Source organism: Taeniopygia guttata, chromosome 21 (genome assembly GCF_048771995.1).
Source record: "Taeniopygia guttata chromosome 21, bTaeGut7.mat, whole genome shotgun sequence".
In the NCBI taxonomy this organism is placed as follows: domain Eukaryota; kingdom Metazoa; phylum Chordata; class Aves; order Passeriformes; family Estrildidae; genus Taeniopygia; species Taeniopygia guttata.
The window spans coordinates 370947-393948 of record NC_133046.1 but is presented as its reverse complement, the minus strand read 5'-3'; the positions used below and the strand labels follow the sequence as shown (position 1 = coordinate 393948).

Below are 23002 nucleotides of genomic sequence, written 5' to 3'. Positions count from 1 at the left end.
CCAGCGAGGGCAGGGATCCCCAGGCAGAGGGTGCACTGCTCCGCATCTGCCTGAGCAGCCAGGGGAGGTTCAGGTTGTGTCCGGGGAGGGTTTGGGATGGAGCTCAGGGAAAGGTTCTTCCCCAGAGGGTGTTGGGCACTGCCCAGGCTCCACAGGGAAGGGGTCCCAGAGCTCCAGGAGCTTTTGGACAGCTCCTGGGACAGGGTGGGGTTCTTGGGGTGTCTGGACAGGGCCAAGTGTTGGACCCTGATCGAGTGGATCCCCTGTGACTTGGGATGTGACTCCATGAGATCTCATGTGCCTGGGTGCAGGCTTTGAGGCGTTTGCTCAGAACTCCCATCTGGAGCCCAGCTGGGACTGGCCCTGCTGGGGCGGGGGGTGTTGGTAGAGGAGGCCAGAGGGGCCCAAACCAGTTTGGAAGGCTCTGCTGTGGCACAGCTGAGCTAAAAGGAGCAGCTTTTTGCCAAGTCCCAACCCCAGACTCAGCTGAGGGTGTTGGGGGCCTGGGTGGGTGCGGGGGGTTTTGTATTCCCAGCAGGGATTTTGTGCTGGGAGTGTCCCCACTGTGTCACCCTTCCCTTTATCCCAGAGAGAACGTGCTGGAGACCTCAGGGAAAAGCCCCAGCCCCAGAGGCTCCAGAGCTGATTTCCACCATCACAGCCCAGTTTGGCCTCCCCAGGAGTCCCTGCCAGCTCACCCTGCAGCAGGAACGAGAACCAGGCCAGGAACCCCCTCCAGCTGCTCCCTCAGCCCGGCCCCATGGCTGGGGACACAGAGGTGGCCCCATGGCTGGGGACACAGAGATGGCCCCATGGCTGGGGACACAGGGATGGCCCCATGGCTGGGGACACAGGGATGGCCCCATGGCTGGGGACACAGGCCCCATGGCTGGGGACACAGGGATGGCCCCATGGCTGGGGACACAGAGATGGCCCCATGGCTGGGGACACAGGCCCCATGGCTGGGGACACAGGGATGGCCCCATGGCTGGGGACACAGGCCCCATCGTGCTTCCTGAACTGCTGGCCCAGGAGGAGAACACTGAGGCCATTTCACAGGGCAGGGGAATGCTGAGGACATTTCATGGGAGGGGAACACTTGAGGCCATTTCACGGGAGGAGAACGCTGAGGCCATTTCAGAGGGAGGGGAACGCTGAGGCCATTTCATGGGAGGGGAACCTGAGGCCATTTCATGGAGGGGAACGCTGAGGCCATTTCGTGGAGGGGAACACTGAGGCCATTTCAGAGAGAGGGGAACACTGAGGCCATTTCACAGGGCAGGGGAACGCTGAGGCCATTTCATGGGAGGGGAACCTGAGGCCATTTCACGAGGGGGAATTCTGAGGCCTTTTCACACTGCGGCCATTTCACACTGAGGCCATTTCACACTGAGGCCATTTCGCACTGAGTCACATTTCACACTGAGGCCACTTCACACTTCAGCCATTTCACACTACGGCCATTTCACACCGAGGCCATTTCACAAGGGGCAATGCTGAGGCCATTTCACACCGAGGCCATTTCACACCGAGGCCATTTCGCGGGCAGGGCCCGCATGAGCTGCGGGGCACCAGCCCTGAGGCCTGAGGGGGAGCCGGAATGCCTGGCCTGGCTGCAGCCCCTCGTGTGCCCTTTCCTGCTGCCCCTGCTCCTGCTTCGGCTCCTATAAATAACTGAACGCTCTAAAGGCATTCCTGGAGTCCAGAGGCTGTTTCCCAACAGTTCAGGCTCTCCTGGAAGCAGAACTGTGGGCTCTGGGAGAGCTTTGTGCCCTCACGTTGGTGGCAGGCCTGTCCTCAGCCACTGGTGGAATGCGTTAAGTTTTAACTTCCAGATTTTCCACATTCTCTGCTGCATTGGTTTGCTGAGCTTCATATAAAGTGTCAGCAAGTTCTCCTCACAGCTCAGGCACACAGAACAATCCTTTTCCAGCCCCAGAACCAAGGACACTGCTGCAGCTTCAGGCCCAAAAAGTGTCAACAACAGGAGAGCAAAGTGGGAGGATGGGACTGCACAACCTGGAGCTGGAATCGGACAATGAACCCCAATATGGAAATGGACCCAAACTTATCAAAGTCTGAAAACTCATGACTTGGAGTCCATCCTGGGTGTAGCCACGGCCAGGCTCCTGTACTGCCCAAGGTGTACCCTGTGAAGGCCTTTAAATAAATCCCCACTTTATTCCTTTAACTCTGTCTAGCCTTTAACTTCCTTTATTTATTTTAAACCCACTTTATTCCTCTAACTGTGTCTAGCCTTTAACTTCCTTTATTTATTTTAAACCCACTTTATTCCTTTAGCCCTGCCCAGCCTCTGTTCCAGGTCAGCCTCTGAAGGCAGCAGTGCCAGCTGGCCCTGCCAGCCCTGCTGGTGTCACTGCTGTCCCAGGGAGCAGCAGGACCCGTGACAGCAACAGGAGCTGCAGCAGCAGCAGCACTTGTGTCCCTGCTCTGAGCCGGAGGTTTTATTTAGAACAAACCAGAGGAACAGCACGTTTGTGGTCACAGCCTGACTGTGTTAGCCACGGGTCCGAGGAGGAATCACACTTTTCTGCACAAAACACAGCTGGGGCTGTTTGCTGCAGTGTCTGATCTCGGCCAGGAGGTGCTGGGCTGTTGCTGTGCTGTTTCCCAGCGGTGCAGAGAGCAGCTCCTGCCATGAAAATCATGGAATTTGTGGTGGGGGCCCTCCGGAGGGGTGTCCTGGTGCTGTGCTGGGCCAGAAAGGGTTAATGGATTCTGGGCACAAAGGGGAGGGGGATAATGGAGCTGCTTTTAAAGGTCAGAAATGAGGATAAATTCTATGGCACACCTGTTCTCAGCTGCTCCCTCCTGGCGAGTGTGGCCTGACCATGCAATCCCTTTTTGGGGAATATTTTCTTTCTGCAAGTGTAAAACCACCACATACGGGAACAGTCCAAGACAGCCTGTGTGTCTATCACAGCCAGATTCCAACAGATTCTCCAGGAGAACCTTCTAAAATAACCCGGAGATTTGTCACACCACATCCTTTATGGTGTTTCTTACATCACTGTTATTTATGTTCACTAAATCTGAATTTTTTTCAAACATGCCATCAATTCAATTAGTTTTGACAAGATCTGATTTCCACAGTCCCATGTTGATTTGTATTAATTATATTCTCCTCCTGTAATTCTCAAAGTTAATCCAACTCCCTCACAGCTGTTACATCATTTTCCCAGGAATTACTGGCAACTGGCAACCCCATAATTACCAGGGTGGTTTTTTACCCATGGAAACACTGATATCCCTGTTAAATTATGCAATTTCTTTGCAAATTCCGTAGTCCTGCTAGACTGAATTGCAACAGTGACTCAAGCCCTTTGTGTTCAGCTCTTTCAAACTTTCTGATGTGAATTCTCTCCTTTTTTTGATCCAGAGCATTCTTTTTGTGTTTACTTCTTAGCAGCCACCTGAAAATGGAAAGGGTTTCTCGTTTCCTATGGGTGTAATTCCTGAGGGTTTTTTTCCAGCACAGAAATATTGAGTCTGCATTTACCTTTTGTCATGAACTTCTCATTTTTATTGCTTATATTTCCATGCAGTGAGGCACTCACAGCATGGTCAGAAATCTTCAGTTTGTTTCCTTTTAAAGCATTTCTTCTACAAATATTATTTTTTTGCTGCTCATGCATATCTCCTTTTGCTCTTTGCTCCCTTGATCCATCTCCTATCATTTCTAGATTTTGATTAGTGTCCCGTTTGATATTTTTTTCCCATTTTATTATTATATCTTTAGCCTCACTGGGAAGGGGGAACCCTTTGGAACCCTTCAACCCCAGGGATTTTTGTTAATGCTTAAACAAAAACCACCAACTTTATCTCACTGCATCCTTATCTCCACCCGGTGCAGCGGCTGAATTCCATTTGGGAAAACGCTGTGGGATGGGTTTGTGGGCAGAATTCCATTTGGGAAAACACTGCGGGATAGGTTTATTGGCAGAATTCCTTTTGGGAGAACACTGTGGGATGAGTTTCTGGGCAGAATTCCTTTTGGGAGAACACTGTGGGACGAGTTTCTGGGAAGAATTCCATTTGGGAAAACGCTGCGGGATGGGTTTCTGGGCAGAATTCCTTTTGGGAAAATGTTCCAGGATGAGTTTCTGGGCAGAATTCCTTTTGGGAAAACGTTCCCGGTTGGGTTTCTGGGCAGAATTCCTTTTGGGAGAACGCTGCGGGATGGGTTTCTGGGCAGAATTCCTTTTGGGAAAATGTTCCAGGATGAGTTTCTGGGCAGAATTCCTTTTGGGAAAACGTTCCCGGTTGGGTTTCTGGGCAGAATTCCTTTTGGGAGCACGCTCCGGGATGGGTTTCTGGGCAGAATTCCTTTTGGGAAAACGCTCCGGGATGGGTTTCTGGGCATAATTCCTTTTGGGAAAACGCTCCGGGATGGTTTCTGGGCAGAATTCCTTTTGGGAAAACGTTCCCGGTTGGGTTTCTGGGCAGAATTCCTTTTGGGAGAACACTCCGGGATGGGTTTCTGGGCAGAATTCCATCTGGGAAAACGCTCCCGGTTGGGTTTCTGGGCAGAATTCCTTTTGGGAGCACGCTCCGGGATGGGTTTCTGGGCAGAATTCCTTTTGGGAGCACGCTCCGGGATGGGTTTCCCGGCGGCCGCAGCTCCCTGCGCCGGTGGCTCGGGAATGCCGGCGGCTCGGGGTGAATTCCCAGGAACAGGTACCTGGCCCGCCCCTCCCAGCCCCGGGGCGGGAGCGAGGGGCAGGATCGGCTCTGGGCTCTGCCCACACCCACTCGAGTCCCGGCGGGCGGAGAGGAGCGGCCGGAGCGATCCCGCAGCGCTCCCGCAGCGCTCCCGGCATGGGGAACATCGCCTGCGTGCCGCAGGCTCCCGGCGGCTTCAGGAGCTCCTTCCGAAGGAAAGCCTCGCTGAAGAAGGAGTGAGTAACCCCCTCCGGCTCTGGGATGCGGGAGCGGGGCTGGAGCTCCTGCGGGATCTCTCCCGCTGGGGATTTCCTGTCTCCCGGAGGTTTTGGGGGTGCTGGGCGCTGCCAGAGCCCGGCACCAGCTCGCCCCGAGTGCCGGCGATGGAATTCTCAGCCGGCAGGGAACGCCAGTCCTCGGGAGAAGCACCACTGAATTAATTTTTGTTTGGGTAATTAAATTTCCCCCGGCGGGCCAGGGTGCAGAACACCTGATATTCCCTGTTTTCACTTGTGAGTGTTCTTATTCACAGTTGTGGTACTGTTGTCAGAAAACAACATTCCCACTCCTCAGGCTTTAGGGAAAAAGGCTCAAAATCCCAGTACCCCGCCATAGGATTTGTGTTTGTAAACCCAAAGGAGCAGCAGCGGAAAATCTCAGTGAAATCTTTTGGGGATTTGGGTGCTGGGCTGGCCAGGGCAGCACTCAGGTACCGTGGCCGTGGGTGGCTGTCCCTATTTTGGGACAGCCAGGGAATGCAGTGCAGCTTCCCAACTTTCCCACTGCTCCCATCAGCACATCCAGAGCTGGAAAGAGCTCTGGAGGGAACGAGGTGATTCCTCATGAACCTGTCTGTGTTGGGTTCAGTGTCGGGGGTCAAAACCCCCAAAAAAACCCCAAAACCCCGCAAAACTCTGCCAGGCCAAGGGGTTTCTGATTGAAAGGAGAGCCTGAACTCCCTTGGTGTCCTGTGCTGCCAGAAATCAGGGGCAAACCTGTAGGAGTTCCTGTGGGGTGAAAGAGAGGGATAAAACATCCCTTGGGGTGTTTGGGGAAGAGAGGGGATCCCTTGGGGCGCTTGGGGTAAAAGAGAGGGGATCCCTTGGGGTGCTTGGGGTAAAAGAGAGGGGATCCCTCGGGGGTTTGGGGTAAAAGAGAGGGGATCCCTTGGGGGTTTGGGGTAAAAGAGAGGGGATCCCTTGGGGTGCTTGGGGTAAAAGAGAGGGGATCCCTTGGGGCGCCTGGGCTCTGGGGATCTCACATCAGGGTGCTGTGGTGGAGCAGCCAAGCCCCAGAGCTCCTCCTGTCCCACTGACTCCCGGCTTCTCATGCCCGTGGGGATCCTCCTGGTTTTCTGCTGCAATCTGAGGAAGTCCCAGCACTTCCCAGCAGCACCAGTGGCTGCCTGGGACTGGTGTGCAGCCAGGGAGAAACAGGGAGTGGAGGGAAGGGAGAGGGAAGCCACCAAGGCAGAAACGAGCCCTCCCTGTGAATATCTGCCACAGATCTGTGCGGATCCATCCCCACTCCAGGGGCTCTCCAGGAGCTGCGTTTGATTTTTGTGCTCTGCCATGGAACATCCAGGCCCTGTGCTCATTTGGGGGCACAGATGAGTGAAGATGATCATTTGGCTGACCAGAGAGCTGTAAAAAAGCAGAAAAACCCCAACAAATGCAGCAAAATCCCATTCCAGTTTCTCCAAGGCTTTGTCAGCCCTGGCTGGGTTGGGATGACTCGAAAGCTTGTGACAAATTGCTTGCTTGGTGTCATGGCTTCCTTATTTCTGGGCAGGATTCACCATGCCTCAGCCTGGATCTGTGTTTCCATGTGTGTTTTGGGGTTTTTCTCCCCTTCCCTCTGTAGACAAAATGTCAAGAAAAAGCTGCCCAGCTTCTTTGGGATAGATGGAGGCCAGGAGAGAGACACGACCACGGACAAAATCCTGCAGTATATTCCAGCCAAGGCAAGTTCCAGCACCTCCAACCCCCTCCCCACTGCTCCGGGGGTTTCTTCCCACCCGCCCCAAGCGCAGCGTTCGGGAGGGACGCTGGGTTTGGGTCTGGGGGCAGCAGCAGCCCGTCCCAAGGAGATCCCAGGAAGGGATGAGCCCCTCCCAGCAGCCGGTGCCCGTGCAGGTGTGGGGGCACCTGGCTCGGCCAGGGGTGCTGCAGCAGGGACACGGGACATGGGGACATCTCCGCCACACCTTTGCTCTGGCTTCTTTTGTTTCTGGGTCGGCTGCGAGGGGAGGGAAAAGGCGAGCGAGCTTTGGCAGGTGGGGTGATTCATTCCCACGGAGCAGGAGCCTGGGAAGGGAATCAGGAAGGGCAGGGCTGCCCCGGGCACGGCCCAGCCCTGTGGCCACATGGCCCCGTTCCAGCGCTGCTGGGGGAAGCAAGGGGAGCCAGCAGCCCCCAGGCCTTGGTGGGTCCTGCTGGGTGGGCCAGAGGTGTGGGCAGAATTTTGGGAGCATCTGGGCGTTCATCCATCCCAGCTGTGTGCACGTAGGGAGGGGGAAACTGAGGCACAGCCTCAGTGCTAGGCAGAGGGAACTGCAGGGAAAGCTCCCTGTGGGAATCAGCTGGATCCAAAAGGATCAGGCAGCAAAAAGCAGGCCCCAGCTGGATCCTGGATTCTTCCCTGGGGAAGCAGGATGAGCTGTCAGACTCAGTGGGTCCTGGGGAAGGAATCCTGGCAGAGGAAGGAATTCTCCCAGGATTTCTGGGAGAATGGGGAATGGGAATGGGGCTGGAGCTGGGGAATGGGAATGGAGCTGGGGAATGGGAATGGAGCCGGGAATGGAGCTGGCCCATCTGGGAGCCCCAGGGAGCGCAGGATCTCTCCAGGGATGGAAGGAAGGAGGGTGGAGCAGCTTTTCAGCCTTTAGCCTCGCCTGAGGCAGAGGGGATGCAAACTCCAGGCTCAGCCACGAGCTCGCTGTGTGGCCTGCAGGAAGCCTGGGCTTTGCCCCTCTCTCCCTGCTGTTTTTGGCAGCAGCAGCAGCTGCAGGGCGGCTCAGAGCCGAGCTGCCAGCACAGGGCAACCTCAGAGGAGATGGCATCGCCGCTCCTGAGGCCACCTGGGACCGGGGCAGGTGACATCCCTGCAGCCTCTGGCACCCCCAGCAGCCCCTGCCCCGATTCCCAGTGCCAGGCAGGGGGAGGATGTGCCCCAGGAGCCCTGGTTTGGTGTTTTCCCATGAAGGAGCAGCCCCGGGGCTGCCGCTGCGCTGGGCTCTTCCTGCTGCTGATTCACCGGGGCTCGGGGGCTGCAGGCCCGAGCAGTTAATGAGTAACTCGTTCTACCTGTAGGATGAGAACATGTCAGGGCACTTGCGGCTCGGGAGGAACCGGGTCTGCAAGGATCGGCGGCGCTGGGATAACGGGAATGGCCGGGATGGGGCTGGAGGAGGGCGCACAGCCCAGGCTGGGCAGGATTCCGGAGGGCAGGAAAACGCCAGGCTCCTTCAGCTCCTTCAGCTCCTTCAGCTCCTTCAGCTCCTTCAGCTCCTTCAGCTCCTTCAGCTCCTTCAGCTCCTTCAGCTTTATCCCCGTGCCGTGGGAGCTGGAAGGGCAGCAGATTGCAGGGCTGTGATCCCGTTTTTCTGTGGCCTTGGAGCTGCTCCTGTGCTCAGCCATGGCATCCATCTCCTCAGGCTCACTGCCACCCCTCCCGGGCTTGCTTGGTGAGGGAAATATTCCATTTGCTCCTTGCCACGCGAGTGGCTGTGGAAGCTCTCCCTCTCCCTCCTGCCCGCGGGAGGATCCCTCTGGAAGCTCTTTCCCAGTGCTGCTGCTTCTTTCCCAGCTCCCAGGCTGCTTTTCCTTCTCGGTGCCTTGTTCATTCCTGGGAAATTTGGCTGCAGCAGCAGTGCCCCGGCAGCTGGTGGCTGGTGCTGTTCCTTATCTCCGAGCCCATGATTTTATCACTTCACCCTCTCCCCACTCCCAGGTGCTGCTGGTGCCCTTATCCTGTGTTTTGTCATTGCTGTACCCGTGACCAGCTGCTCTTTGCTCTGCATTTGTGACACAAATACCATTTTTCCTACGCTGAGCTGTCCCAGTGAGACACTTACTGGGCACACAGCATGTTCTCTAAATTCTGTTCTATAGGTGGGAAATTGGAGGGAGGATTTCAGCAGGAAAGGGTTAACTCGTGTCCTAAAAACAACACTCCAAATTCAGTGAGGGCCTGGAAGGAGCCCTGTGCTCTGCAGGTGAAAGGGTCCTGACCACTTTCGGCTCCATCCCCATTTCCTCAGCTCCATTCCCAGTTCCCCAGCTCCATTCCCAGCCCAATTCCCGGTTCACGGGGCTGTCTGGAGTGGGCTTAACCCAATGCCAGAGGGGTGAGTCACAGAGGGGCCCCGCAGGACAGAGCTGGGTGTCTGTGGTGTGGCTCCTCATCCTCATCCTCATCCTCACCCATCATGGGCCCACGCAGCTGTCCTGGCACAGCACAGCGGGAACGGGATCAGGAATGGGATCAGGAACGGGCACAGAGGGAATGGGATGGGGAATGGGGTCAGGAGTGGGATCAGGAGTGGGGTCAGGAACGGGCACAGCGGGAACAGGGATGTGCTGGGAGTGTCACCAGCCCTGCTGAACCCCGGGCAACCACTGCAAACCTCCCCTGGCCCATCCACTTTTGGCTTGGAAGGAATTCCCAGAGCCTGGATGTGCCCAACCAAGCTGAGGTGCAGGCGGGTGTGGAGCTGAGGGGATCAGTGCTCAGTGCCCTCCCCTTGTCCCCAAGGACACCAGCCTGCCCCAGGAACCCAAGGGTTCTTCCAGAAAAACGTCAGGAAGAGCTTTATCCCCCAGGTGGGGAGAAGTGAGGGCTGTGGGGTTGTGTTCCTGCACAGAGGGAAGAATTCCCATAGAACCAGGAAACCAGGGAAACCCCCAGCCCTGAGTGCTGCCTCCTCTCCTCAGCCCTGGCTCTCCTGCGGTGCTTCCAGTAGGTTTTTGCAGGAAAAATCTGCCTTGCAGCTGCTTTTGCCCCAGAACTGTCTGGCAGCCAGAACGCAGAGAAAGCGAGGGATCTGAGTGGGATCTGAGTGGGATCTGAGTGGGATCTGAGTGGGATCTGAGTGGGATCTGAGCTGGGAGAGCTGAGGGATCCGGGTGGAACCCGAGCAGAGGAAACCTCTCCACTCCCCCCCATGGAAGGCACACTCAGGGCGCACTGGGATGGTTCTTCTGTGGAGCTGGGACACCCTAAAAGTGAAATGTGCCTCTGCCCCCCCTTTTCCAGCCCAGAAGCCCCAGCTTTAGGTCAGGATCTCCTCACAGGCTCCCAGCAGCAACCGAGCCCCGGCCCCACGTTGGCAAGGAGACCCAACAACAAACAGCCCATCCTGGGCACCTGCCCAGGGCGCCTTTCCCAGGAATCCCTGCTGGGAAGATGTTCTGGGAATGCCTCCTCCTCCAGCTCTCATCTGCTTTTCCCTCAGTACAGATTATTCAGAAGCAGGAAAACCAGAAGGAAAACTTGGACCAGAGGTTCCCCAGCCTCTTCAGGAAGGGCCGAAGGAAAACGGTTGTCAGGAATTTGGGCAAAATGATTTATTACTCCAAGGTCAAGTTTAAGTTCCAGCACTGCCAGGTAAACCTGAGGCACCTCTTTGTGAGGGGTTTCTGTGCCCAGGGATGTGGAGTAATTGGGAAGGGAGGAGAAATTCTGGGAAATGGGATCATGGAGAATTCCCTGGGCTGCTCTGGGCACTGCCACGTGGTGCCCACTGCTCCCATCCCTGTGGGCACCTGGGACACTTCCATCAGCACAGATGTGGCCCTTGGAGAAGCTTTTCCGTGCCTGGGATGTGGAGGGAGGCTGGGAGGTGTCCTGGGATAACCCCAAAGGTGTCCTGGGATAACCCCAAATGCTCCCTCCTGCAGGAGGTCAACAGCTGCTTCCTGGAGCTCTTCCAGTCCTACCTGTACTTCCAGTCCACAGCTCCCAACGGCCTCACCTACCAGGTAGGGCCTCACCTGGGCAAGCTGGGCTTTGGGCACCGTGGCCACACTGGGGGCACCAACGGGCAGACAAACTCCTGGAGATGTCCCCAAGTCCCTTCCCAGGGATTCTGAGCTCCAAAAGGGTGTTTTGTCCCAAAGCCTGTCCCCAGAGCAGCTCAGATGTCCCCAGGTCCCTTCCTGGGGATGCCAAACCCCAAAAGGGTGTTTTGTCCCAAAGCCTGTCCCCAGAGCAGCTCAGGGTCACCTGGGCCAGGGGTGCAGGAGCCCAGGGACTGGCAGAAGGTGACCTGGAGCCACCTTTGTGCTGAGCAGCAGGCACAGCGAGCTGAGCCTTGGGAAAACCCAAATCCCCCTGGCCTTGGTGCCCACGGGGGTCTAGGAGGAGTTCTCCATCTGCAGGATGAGCTTTTCCACATTAATTATTCTGTGGGAGAAGGGGGGAAGAGAAAGCTGAGCCTCGGGGAGCTCTGCTGGCAAACCGCTCATGAATCTTTTAACCTGGTGGTGCTGGGGAGTTGCAAATAATGAATGAACTGTTCTGCACCACAGCCAAACAGCCACAGCTGTGGAACAACAAACCCTGAATGTTCTCTTCCTCCACACAACTGAGGAACTAAAACTGAGCATGTTTGGGAGGTGATTGTAAAGTTAGTTCCTCTTAGAAATGATTAATTAGCCTTTAGGTGACTTGAGGTTGGTGTAAAACATCAGGAAAACCTCTCCAGTCACCCCCAAGGCAGCCTTCAACTGAAAATTCCCATGTCAGGAGACAAACAACATCTCAAACTCTCCTGACTCCTTTAGAAACAGCTCCCGAGTTTATTAATTGTGGAGGAATTAACAAGGAATTAATGTGCCCCAAGGCATTAGAGCCATTAGCATCTTTCATGGGGGTGGTTTAGGGAGCTCAGAGAGGGAGGACAAAGTTGTCACCTGTTCCTGGGCTTTGGCAGAGCGGGAACCTGAGCAAGCCTGGGAACTGGGCAGCTCCATTTTCCTTTAGGGCCAGTCCCATTTTCTGCCTTTCTCCTGTTAAATCCCCACTATTTTGCTGAGGTTTCTCTTAAAATGAAAGCGAAGAAGCCCCGTGGAGTGTAAAGATACTGCCAAGCATGGCAGAGGATGGAGCCCGGAGTAAGCCCTGCTCTCCCTCCGCAGGGGCTGCTGCCTCTGAAGGAGCTGGAGGTGCGGGAGCTGGGCGCTGGGCACAGCCCCGGGCAGCAGGACCACGCTTTCCACATCTCAGGTGGGTCTGGGGAGCCCGGGGAGGGGGCCTGGGCTGGGTCTGCCCCGTCAGGGAGCTCCTGCCGCAGCCCCAGCGTGTGCCCGGGGTTCCTTTCCTCATTTTCTCTTCCTTCTGGGCCCTGTTTGGATGTGGCATTGAGTGATGCCCTCGGGGTGTGCCCAGGTGAGGGTCACACTGAGGATCAGCACCACTCCCGATGGCTTTAATTTGCATTTCTGACTGGGGTGGATGCCCAGGGAATGCCCCAGAGCAGCATCACACCGGGAAAGCGAGGCACGAGGAAACAGGAGAGCCCCACGGACACGCGGATGCCCAGAAAATGCGTGACACCAAATTGCTGTCATGGGTCTGGAGTCACTTGGGAGTTTCTGCCACAGTTCCCCAGCTCAGCTTTGTTTACCCTGCATTTCCTGCAAGACAGACACACTTGAAAGGCTCCGCGAAACGTTGTTTGTAAATAATGCAGGAATTAGGGCACTAAAGATACCTCAGAAGGGCAAAGTCCTGTGTGGGCTTATCTGGGCACCTCCAAGTCCCACGGAGGCAGATCCTTCGAGGCTGCAGCGAGCAGGGTTTAATACGGGTAAATGATTAATCACAACATCCACCCTGCATGCTGCCAGGAGTGGTTATTGCCCCCGGCAGGCTGTGTTGGGAGCCGGTAGCAGAGGGCGTGGGAGGCTGTGCCCACGAGAGCTGCAAACTGGAAAATCAACAAGCTGCAGGGCTGTCCCTCCCTGCCAGGGGATGTCTGGAGTCCTCCTCAGCTTGGCTGGCACGGGTTAGACTCGGTGAGGCAATAAATAAACAAACAGTGCCAGAAAGCTGCCGGTGTCCTACATCTGGAGAGCCAGGCTGGAACTGGGAGATAAACAGGGTTTCTGCTGAGAGAGCAGCACCTCGGGACAGTCCCTGCCCACAGAGAGGCTTCCCAAAAACTGCTGGGGGGGCTTGAAAGCTGAAATCCACCTCTGGAGGTCAGGCTTGGCTTTTGGGCTGACTTTGGGATCTGTTAAAAAGTTAAAAAGTGCCTGGTGGTCAGGGCTTGGTGTGTCTGAGAAGGGGCTGGAGCAGTCTGGGAAGGCTGAGGTGACAAAAGGGTGGCAGGGAGGGCTGGAGGGGGGTGGCAGCAGGGCAGGGGTGTCCCCACACCCGAGGATGGGCTGTGCAGGGTGGCAGCTCTGCCATCAGGGAGGTGGCAGCAGGGCAGGGGTGTCCCCACACCCCAGGATGGGCTGTGCAGGGTGGCAGCTCTGCCAGCTGACCCCCGATGGATGCTGCCATCCCTGCCCAGCTCTGCTCTGCTCACCGCGGGTCTCCCACCCCCAGGGCCCCTGCTGAACCCCCTGGTGGTGTTCTGCCCGTCCGAGGCCGAGCTGAAGCAGTGGCTGTACCACCTGGAGAAGCAGATCCAGCTCTGTGGAGGGAGCCTGGCCTTGCCCCTGCTGTCCCAGGTGGGTGTCCCAGGCCGTGTCCCACCGCTGGCTCCCAGCTGGGACACGGGTGGCTTCCCTTGGAGGGGAACAAAGGGTGCAAAAGGAGCTTGCCCGAGGGGTCTGAGAGCCACGGGCAGGCGGGATGTGCTGGGAGGAAGAGCTGCCACCCACGGGTGCCACCAGCAGCACAGCCTCCGTGGGGTCAGAGCTTGGGGCTGCCTCAGAGCAGCTCTCACGCTTTTGGGCGCTTGTGCAACCACCCAGAGCTTGCAAAACATCAGGAGGGGGAGGCTGAAGCCTAAACAACAGAGAGAAATTGTCTCTCCCAACCTCTGAGGGTGTTTTAATTCCCTCCCCACTTGTCAAACAGAAATATCCCCCTTGGAAAGGCATTTCCAGGCGGTGCTGGGTGTGGAGAATGACAATGCATTCCCAGCCAGATTTCTCTCTCCTTTCCTGCTCCTGCCACGCCAGAAGCGTGTCCCAGGCGGGGCAGGCGGTGCCCGGGGCAGGGCAGGCGGGTGGTCAGTGTGTGCTGTCCCTAGAGCGGCTGGACGCAGAGCGCCGGGGACAAGGAGGGGCTGCGCTGGTCCCTGCAGAACCTGCCCGTGCAGGACTGGAGAGGCACCCAGCGGGAATCCCTGGGAGAAATCCTCTGCGTGTCCAAGGTGAAGCTCCAGCACCTGCCCTTCCAGGTAGGACACGGCCCTGGGAGGGAGGGAGGGAGGGAGGGAGGGAGGGAGGGAGGGAGGGAGGGAGGGAGGGAGGGAGGGAGGGAGGGAGGGATGATGGATGGATGGATGGATCCATGGATGGAGTCCCTGGTGCATGCTCCATCTCTGAGCAGAGCAAAGCAGCCTGGCCCTTCCCAAATCCATCTCTGAGCAGAGCAAAGCAGCCTGGCCCTTCCCAAATCCATCTCTGAGCACAGGGAGCAGCTCAGCCCAGCTTGCCCTCGCCCCAGGCTGCTGTCAGCAGGACAAAGCCCGGGGCTCTCCAGCTCTGAGCCCTGGCTGTCCCCAGGGATCCAACCCTCTCCCTGTCTGCTTCCCAAGGAGCAGCACGACCGGCTCCTGGTGCTCTACCCCTCCACGCTGGTGATCGTGTCCGAGGAGCCCGGCGGCCTCTGCTTCAAGGTGAGTCCTGCTGTCCCCACCCGCGTTCCCCTGCTCCTGGTGTCCCTCCCGTGCCAGCTGGCAGGGAGCAGCTCAGGGATGGAGCAAGATCCCTTCCCATGAGAAGCACCCTGCCCTCCCCAGCAGCCCAGGGGGAAGGAGCTGCCTGCCAAGGAGTCTCTGGGAGAGGAGGAGGAGGAGGAGGAGGAGGGACGCTGTGCTGGCAGGGAGCCCGGCCCTCCTGCTGCAGACAGGAGCTGGCACGGCCCCAGAGTGCCCCTCGGGGGGCTTTGCCCCCCAGGCTCTGTGCCCCGGGACCACTTTGGAGCTGGGAGCAGCCTGGCAGCACAGCTGATGCCCTGGGGAAGGGCTCGGGAGGGGAGGGGAGCTGAGGGGAGGGGAGGGGAGGCTGCTGCTGGTGCAGCCTGGCAGCGTTCTCCCTCTGCGGAGCAGAAGGGACAGCAGGGACAGGGAGCGCCCCAGGGATGCCAGAGCAGCTCCTCTGCTGTGTCTGCCTGTGGGAGCAGCGCTGGAGCCTCAGCACAGGCAGGCAGCAGTGCTGAGCACTCAGAATGGCCCTAAAATCACCCAGTGACATCCCCGGTGGCACTTGGGGACACCGCAGGGCTGTGCTGGTTAATGGCTGGGCTCGGTGGTGCCCGAGGGCCTCTCTGCCCTTTCCTTCCCGTGATTCTGTGATCTGGAGCATCACTCCGAGCTCTCTGCTCCTCCCGTGCTGAACCAATGTGCCAAAAGCGGCGGTGACCTGTCTGTGACCCGGAGCTGCTGCTCTGCTGCATCCCTGAGTCACCGAGGCAGGGACAGCAGCTCTGCAGAGCTGCAGGGCTGTGAAATGCACCACGAACCCCCGGGGCCTGCTCCACACGGCTCCACATCCTGCAGAACGCTTTCAGATTATCCCTGGGAAGAGCATCTCCCGGAGGCTCCTTCCCGGAGCAGGGCCGGCAGCGGGCAGAGCTCTCCCCACGCCAGGGCAGCTCTGGATGACATTTTCCAGTGGCACAGCCCGGGTTGGCAGTGTGCTGTCTGCAGCTCCTGGGATGGGGCACCGCGCCAGGGCCCTGGGCTGGGCTCCCGTGAGCTCATCTCTTTTGAAACCCTAAACCCGCCCCACGCGATGTTCCCTTCCCAGGCCGTGCCGGCTTCCCACGGCACCACAGCCGCGCTCCGGGGCTGATTCACCGGCCCGTGGCAGGAACCTGCTCTTCCACAGGCGTGTCGGGGCACGGAGCCTCCCCGGGGCTGCTGCGCTGCCCTTGCCACAGCTCTGCTCTGTTCTGCGGCTTCACAGCGACTGCAGAGCTGCCCCTGCCAAGGGTGTGGGGCAGGGACGGGGCTCACCCCAATCCTGCGCTGGGAAAAGGCCCTGGGGCAGGAGGAGACCAGCAAGGGGAGCTGCTGGGGGGCTGGAGGTATCTGTGGATGTTGATGAGCTTCCCGAGGTGGGTGAGCTTATCCAGAGCGTGTCTCTGTGAAGGGGAGGATGGAGCACCATCCTGGGGGGCAGGAATCCTGCAGGGATGTGCAGGAGGCAGCAGGGATGTGCAGGAGGCAGCAGGGGTGTGCAGGAGGCAGCAGGGATGTTCAGGATGCAGCAATCCCACTGGGATGTGCAGGATGCAGCAGGGGTGTGCAGGAGGCAGCAGGGATGTTCAGGATGCAGCAATCCCGCTGGGATGTGCAGGATGCAGCAGGGGTGTGCAGGAGGCAGCAGGGATGTTCAGGATGCTGCAATCCCGCTGGGATTCCCTCCAGGATCCAGCCTGGCTGCCCTGGTGCCCGCAGAGGCCGCAGCCAGCGCTGTGCCCGGTGGCACGGGCAGGAGCTCTGCTGGCTCCGTGATGCCAACCCTGCCCCTCTCTCCGCAGGGAGAGCTCCCCCTCAACGCCATCCAGGTGCTTTTTGAGGAGAATGACAAAACCTCCTTTTTGATCGAAGGTGGGTGTCCGGCACGGCGGGGGCACAGCCACGGGGGGCTCAGGGGTGTGCGGGGGCACTCGGGCTCCCTGCGCTGCCCCGCTTGGAAATTTGGGATGCTCTGTGTGTCCCGGCAGGAGAGCAGCGCCAAGGGCAGAGCGTTCCCAGCACCTCCAGATCCCGTGGGATGCGGGCTGGGATGGAGCAGGGGCACTCCCGAGGGGTCCAGCCCGGCATCAGCAGTGGGGATTGGGGATGTTTTCCAGGCCGGCTGATCAACTCCATCCGGGTGACCTGTCCCAGCTACCAGGACTACCAGGAGTGGCTCTACTGCCTCAAAACCGCCCAGTTCCGAAACGCCGACTCCTCCCTCTCGGGCTCCGAGAGCTTCTCCGCGGGCTCCAAGCCGCCACACCCCAGCCAGGTAGGGGATGCTGCAGCTTTGGGTGGGAAGCCATGGCTGTCCCACCTCTGTGACACTCCGGTGACACAGCGGGCTCTGCTCGAAGCTGCTAATCCCTGGGGATTATTTAAATAATTATTTATTATTTTAAAATTATTTAAATTATTAATACAGGGTGTTTTACGGGAAAAAAAAGACATTGAATTCCTTCAAAAGCAGAGGCTGGACACAGCCCGTGACAGGGCTGGCAGTGAGGCACTGGCACGGGGGTAGGGATGGGTTTTGGACTCCATGGTCCCCGTGGGTCCCTTCCAAGCTGGGATATTCTGTGATTCCTGCCAGGAACGGGAGACCCATCTGCCAGCTGGGATGGGGCTGGCTGCCTGGCACCCTTTTTCTGTTGGGCACCCCCTCGTTCCCCTCAGTCCCCCCAAAACTGGCACGTGCCACACCCCAGGCCCAGCCGGCGGGCTGCTGCTGGCCATGGGCACGCAGCTGGGAGTGCAGGGCTGTGTCCCAGCGTGTCCCTGTCCCCTGCAGCTCCCCAGCAGCGGCAGAGGGTCCCTCAGCTCCGATGGCCGCACCAACTCCTGGGCGTCTGCAGGGAGAGTGACCACGCTGAGCCAGCCCTGCCAGGCCAGCGGCTCCCTGCCCGACGGCCGCCCCTTCCTGCTGGGCCCCCAGGGCCGGCTGCTCCAGGAGCCCCTGTCCCCCGGCTACTCCCAGCCTCTGCACGTAAGTGAACCCCAAAAGCAGCTTGGGCTGCCTCTGGGGATCCCCTGGGGTGCCCCTGGGCCGGGGGGACGCTGCCTTTGCTGCTGGCAGCGTTTGCTGTGGGCTTGGAGCAAATCCCGGCTGCAGCCTGGGCTTGTCCTGGCTCAGCTTGGTCAGGGGAAAGGCTGCTGAGGGATCCCAGTTCCAGTCCCAGTTCTAGTCCCATCCCAGTTCTAGTTCCAGTCCCATCCCAGTCCCACTTCCAGTCCCAGTTCCAGTCCCAGTCCCAGTTCCAGTTCCAGTCCTAGTTCCAGTCCCATCCCAGTTCTAGTTCCAGTCCCATCCCAGTCCCATCCCAGTTCTAATTCCAATCCCATCCCAGTTCTAGTTCCAGTCCCATCCCAGTCCCAGTTCCAGTCTTAGTTCCAGTCCCATCCCAGTCCTAGTTCCAGTTCCAGTCCCATCCTAGTCCTAGGGGGCAGAGGGGATGGCCAGGAGGGGTTTTTGCTCTGCCCCAGCGCAGGAATCACACCCCCAGAGATGGCAGAGCTGTGGGGCAGGAGCTGGGCAGGAGCTGGGCGATTCCCGAGCCCGGAGTGATGCCCACGGGCACTCCCAGCCCGAGGAGAGCCAGCTCCAGGGTCTGTGCTCTCCCTGCAGAGCCTGGCACAGCCCGGCTGGCCCACGCAGGAGCTGCACAGGGGGAACAGCGCCAGGAAATCCAAGGGCAAGAGCAGCGGGCAGCAGCTGCCCAGCCAGGAGCCCGAGAGGGGCGTCTGCAGCCTCATCCCCGAAAGGCCCGCGGGGGAGACACAGTGCCCGCTGTACCACGAGCCCTGCGCAGCTCCCGGGCCCCAGCAGCACCCCCTGGCACAGCGGGAGCTGGGCAGGGTAAGGATGGGGGCACGGGAGCGGGATGGACTGGGATGGGTGTGGGGTGGGCATGTGGGATCAGGATGGAGGTGGGAGCAGGATGGGTGAGGGATGGATGGGGCATAGGGCTGGATGTGGGATCAGGGTGGATGTGGGATCAGGGTGGACGTAGGATGGGGCTGGCTGCAGGATGGGGCTGGATCCTCCTGCCTGGGAAAAGCAAGGTTCACCTTTCCCTGCTGGTGCTGCTGGCAGGGACAGGGCCCTGGCAGGTGCTTCAGAGCGGGTGTGGAAGCATTGCCATGGGAAAAGGGGCCGTGGGAGGGAGGCTGCACGTGGCAGATGGAGCAATGCCTCCCAGAGCCCTGGGATGTGGGCACCAGTTCCTGAGGCAACCCGTGAGTAGGAGGCTATTGCCTCATGGGACACAGCCTCCTCTTCCAAGGATTTTCCAGCACGCCTGCATCAGTTTTTTAGTGTGATGCCACTTTCCCAACCCCTCGGTGACTGTTCCTTAAGGAATTCCCCTCCTTGGCGCAGCCCCATCACCCCACATGCATTTGGGACTTTATTTGCAGGGCCATTCCCCACTCCAGCCCCTCCTGGGATGACCTGCGAGTGCCCTGTCCCTGTTTCCATCCTGCCTTGGGGTTGAACAGACAGAGCTGGATGGGAATTTGGCCCTCAGGAGCTGCCAGCCGCTCCCCCTGTGCACTGATCCCTGCACTCCCAGTTCCCCCAGTGCTCCCAGCTGGCCCTGACTCCGCAGCCAGGCTCCTGCCTGCAGGGGCTGTTTCCTTCCCTGCCTTCTGAGGAGGGATGGGAACTGCAGAGCTGCGTTTTGGGCTGGGGAGAGCTCCCTGCTCCCTGCAGGGCAGGGCAGGGCAGGGCCGCAGCTTCCCCTGCTGATCCCCCCGGAGGAGGCAGGAACCGCCCGACAGAGGCAGGAGCCCAAACTGGAGATGAGTCAGAGCCAGAGCCCGCTCTGCCACCCCAGAAAATCCCAGCTGCGATAAGGGAGTGCCTGGAAAAGGCCACATTTCTGTCACAATCTGATAGGGAAAGGCTTCCCGAGTCATCCCCACCCTGGGGTGCCCCCTTCCCTCCGGGGTCCTCCCTGCGCCCCTGGAGCTGCCTTCATCCCCCCGCCTGCACCCCTGGCCAGCTCCCAGCATCGCTGCTGAGTGCCACCCGAGCAGGGCTGGGCAGGGCAGAGCCAGCAACCCCTGCCTGGCCCGGCTGTGCTGCCAGCAGGGCTGCTTTGGGGTGGGCAGCACCAGGAGGGCATTTCCCCGCTCTCCACAGCCAGGATCCAACCTGGGGCTGGGTTTGGGGTGGGCAGCACCAGGAGGGCATTTCCCCGCTCTCCACAACCAGGGTCCAACCCGGGGCTGGTTTTGTTGCAGTTCCTGCAGTGCCACGGGCAGACAGGACCAGCCCAGGGCCCTGTGCCGGGTCCCCAGCAGCTGTCCCTGGAGCAGTGGCACTGCCAGCCCCTGCCAGGGCACTGCAGGGAGGTGCCCACGGTCCCCATCTACAGCACCCCGGGCACCTCACAGCACCTCCGGCTGCGGGCACCGGCCCAGGGCTCTTACCTGGGGGAGGTGAGGCTGGGAACTCCCCTGTGGGGTGTGGGGGACACTCAGGGGGTGCAGGGGACACTCAGGGGTGCAGGGGACACTTGGGGGTGCAGGGGACACTCAGAGGGTGTAGGGGACATGCGGGGGGTGCAGGGGACACTTGGGGGTGCAGGGGACACTCGGGGTGCAGGGGACACTCGGGGGGTGCAGGGGAGCAAACCTGGGGTTTCACCATGCCTGGGTGGTCCCGGCAGGGCTCCGGGCCCTTTGCTCAGCATGGGTGGGGCCGATGTCCCACTGGGCAGTGTCCCAGGCTGGCACAGGCTGGCACAGGCTGGCACAGGCTGGCACTGCTGTGCCACCCTCACGGGCTGTCCCTGTCCCCCCAGATCTCCGCCCTGCCACAGGAACATGTGAGCCCCGAGCTGCATCCCCCAGGTGAGGCCTGTCACCGTCACCGTCACTGTCATCTGTCCCCTGTCTATGTGCATATATATGTGTGTGTATATATGTATATGTATAAAATTATATATAATCTAGATATAATTATATTTTTATATTATATATTATATACATTACATATAGATATATATTTATAATAGTAGAAATTATATATTCATATTCATGTGTATATATATCTATATATATATGTATATATATAATTCAAATTGCAAGCATCCCTCCCCGTTTCCCGCAGATGGCACCTATGACCTGCCGGATGGCACCTGTGCCCTGGCAGACGGCTCCTGCTCCTGCCAGGACTCGCTGTCCTACCACGACTACGCCGAGCTGCAGAGCTTCCAGAGCGACCTGAGCTACGACAACCTGTGGGAAGCGGAGGGGAAGGAGCCCCCGCACGTGTTCCAGGTCTGAGGCTGCTCCTGGCACAGGAGCCCGGCTCCTCTCTGCCCTCTGTGGCCTGGCAGCTGCAGGGGCCAACCCTGCCCCAGTCCCAGCGTGGGGCCGAGCACAGCAGCCCCAGAGAGCCCCAGCCTCCGTGGGCTGGAGGAGCTGCTCAAAAACCCCAAAACCAGCTCTGCCTCCTGAAAATCCTGGAGCGAAAAGGGCCAGGCTCCCTCGGGTGAAGGGGACTTGGTGTTGGGAGGGAGAACCAAAAGGGTGCCTGGGTCAGCTTGGGTTCCTTTGCACCCTCAAAGCTCCTTGGGGGGATCCCCCAGATCAGCCAGAGAGAGCTCTGGAGGCTGGCAGGACCCACAGGGCATCCCCCAGGTCATCCAGAGGCTGGCAGGACTCACAGGGCATCCCCCAGATCATCCAGAGAGAGCTCCAGAGGTGGGCAGGACCCACAGGGCATCCCCCGTCCTGGCAGGGAAAAAACCCCAGCCCCACTGGGGGAAAAACCCCAGCCCCACTGAGCACCGTGGGCTTTTCTTTTCACTTCCTGCCAGTGCTGGCTCCAAAGCTGGTGCCAGCAAAAATTGCCCGGTGATCTCTGCTCCCAGCTCTTCCCTGCAGAGGAAACCCCAAATCCCCCCAAATCAGGGGATCCCTCCTTTCCTCCCAGCCCTGCCTATGCCTGGGCTCGCCCCCAATGCTGCCTGGGGCTGTCCAGGCAAGGAGGGGAGAAAATCCCCCCGGGAGAAACTCCAGAACAGCCAAAGTGACCAGAGCAGTGCCGGGGGGCTGGGGTGTCCCTGGTGTCCCTCCGGGTCCCTGCAGAGCCAGGGCAGGACACAGACAAGGGACAGAGGCTCAGGGTTGTCCTTTTCCAGCCTCTCGGGCCAGGTCCTTTGGAAGGTCAGCAGCAAATCCCAATATTTTCACCTGAGGCTCTGAATTCTTAACCTTTGCTCCCTGCAGAGGCTGCAAAGCAAGCACAGCAACAAAACCTCTGCTTTGGTTCTCTCTCTGGTGCAAGCACAACCATTTGTACTTTAATATCTCTGGTTGTTAATGTCGGGTTTTTTCGGGGGTACCCAACAATGTTTACATGTAAAGGCTGGGTGGGTTCTGAGTATTTAAATGTAAATGTGGCTGAGTTGAAGTGCTGTTTAATTTTCTAGCTGTGGCTGGTGTTCGGTTCTGTAAAACACCTTCAGGAGTTTGTGGCTTCGGGTCTTGGAGCTGTTGTTGTTTTCTCACAGGTTTGCTCTGTTTTGGGGAGGATTTCTATCTGATAACACCCAAAAGATTGATTTATTCTGAGCTAAACCGTGCTAGGGGACATCCCAAATGTACTGGGAGTGAACACACTGAGGTCACCATCATATTTTAATTGACTTGCAACAGCAATACCTGCAATGATCAGAGGGGGAGATCCCCTTCCTGTTGATATTAAAGTTCCTGTGGATTTCTGTGAGACTGGACAATCCCAGAGTGTGCCCAGGAGGATTTCCAGGCTCCTGAGTGTGCCCAGGAGGATTTCCACAGTCCTGAGTGTGCCCAGGAGGATTTCCACACTCCTGAGTGTGCCCAGGAGGATTTCCAGACTCCTGAGTGTGCCCAGGAGGATTTCCACACTCCGGAGTGTGCCCAGGAGGATTTCCACAGTCCTGAGTGTGCCCAGGAGGATTTCCAGACTCCTGAGTGTGCCCAGCTCGGGTCAGGCTCCTGTTATCCCTTCATCCTTGGCCAAAGTCTCCCCAGGCCTTGCCAGGACCTGGGATTGGGTTTTCCCTATTTGGGTGCTGGTCCAGGTGAGTTTGTGGCTGGGAAAACTCCCCCTGCTCCTGCTTTTCCTCCAACACATTTCTCAGCAGACTCAGGGTTTAAAAACTGGTTTCTTTGGAGCAGCACCAGAGCTGTCTGGGTTGCACTGAGATGGAAATCGGTACCTGCAAACACACAAAAACCTCTGAGCCCATCCTTCCCCTGGCCGCAGCGGGAATCTTGGATTTCTCTGCTCTCTGATTTTTAAACATCAATTCCAAATTGTTTTTCCCCTCAAAGAATAAACAGCGAAATGTAGGGGGGGGAAAGATCATTAGAAAGTGAAGTTTGCAACCTGCTCCTTTGGCTTTGGGAGCTGGGAGACATTCCCTGCGAGACAACACAAAAAATCGATGTTTTGCT

The 23002-nt window shown here is 58.4% G+C and overlaps 1 protein-coding gene across 3 annotated transcripts; it reads left to right on the top strand.

Annotated features, from left to right (window-relative positions):
• The first annotated feature begins 4649 nt into the window (after window positions 1–4649).
• Window positions 4650–22289, top strand: PLEKHN1 (pleckstrin homology domain containing N1). 3 transcript variants are annotated; one of them, XM_030289387.4, is made up of 15 exons: window positions 4656–4919; window positions 6547–6646; window positions 10144–10290; window positions 10584–10664; window positions 11823–11910; window positions 13240–13364; window positions 13892–14041; window positions 14402–14482; window positions 16351–16420; window positions 16666–16823; window positions 17343–17537; window positions 18177–18407; window positions 19796–19993; window positions 20359–20407; window positions 20667–22289. In XM_030289387.4, exons 1-15 carry the CDS (start codon window positions 4840–4842, stop codon window positions 20840–20842), a joined length of 1929 nt encoding a protein of 642 aa, XP_030145247.4. In that variant the 5' UTR covers window positions 4656–4839; the 3' UTR covers window positions 20843–22289. The 3 variants fall into 3 exon arrangements, with proteins under 3 accessions (XP_072773472.1, XP_030145247.4, XP_072773473.1); XM_072917371.1 differs by lacking the exon at window positions 17343–17537 and having other exon boundaries at window positions 4650–4919; XM_072917372.1 differs by lacking the exon at window positions 19796–19993.
• The last annotated feature ends 713 nt before the right edge of the window (window positions 22290–23002 follow it).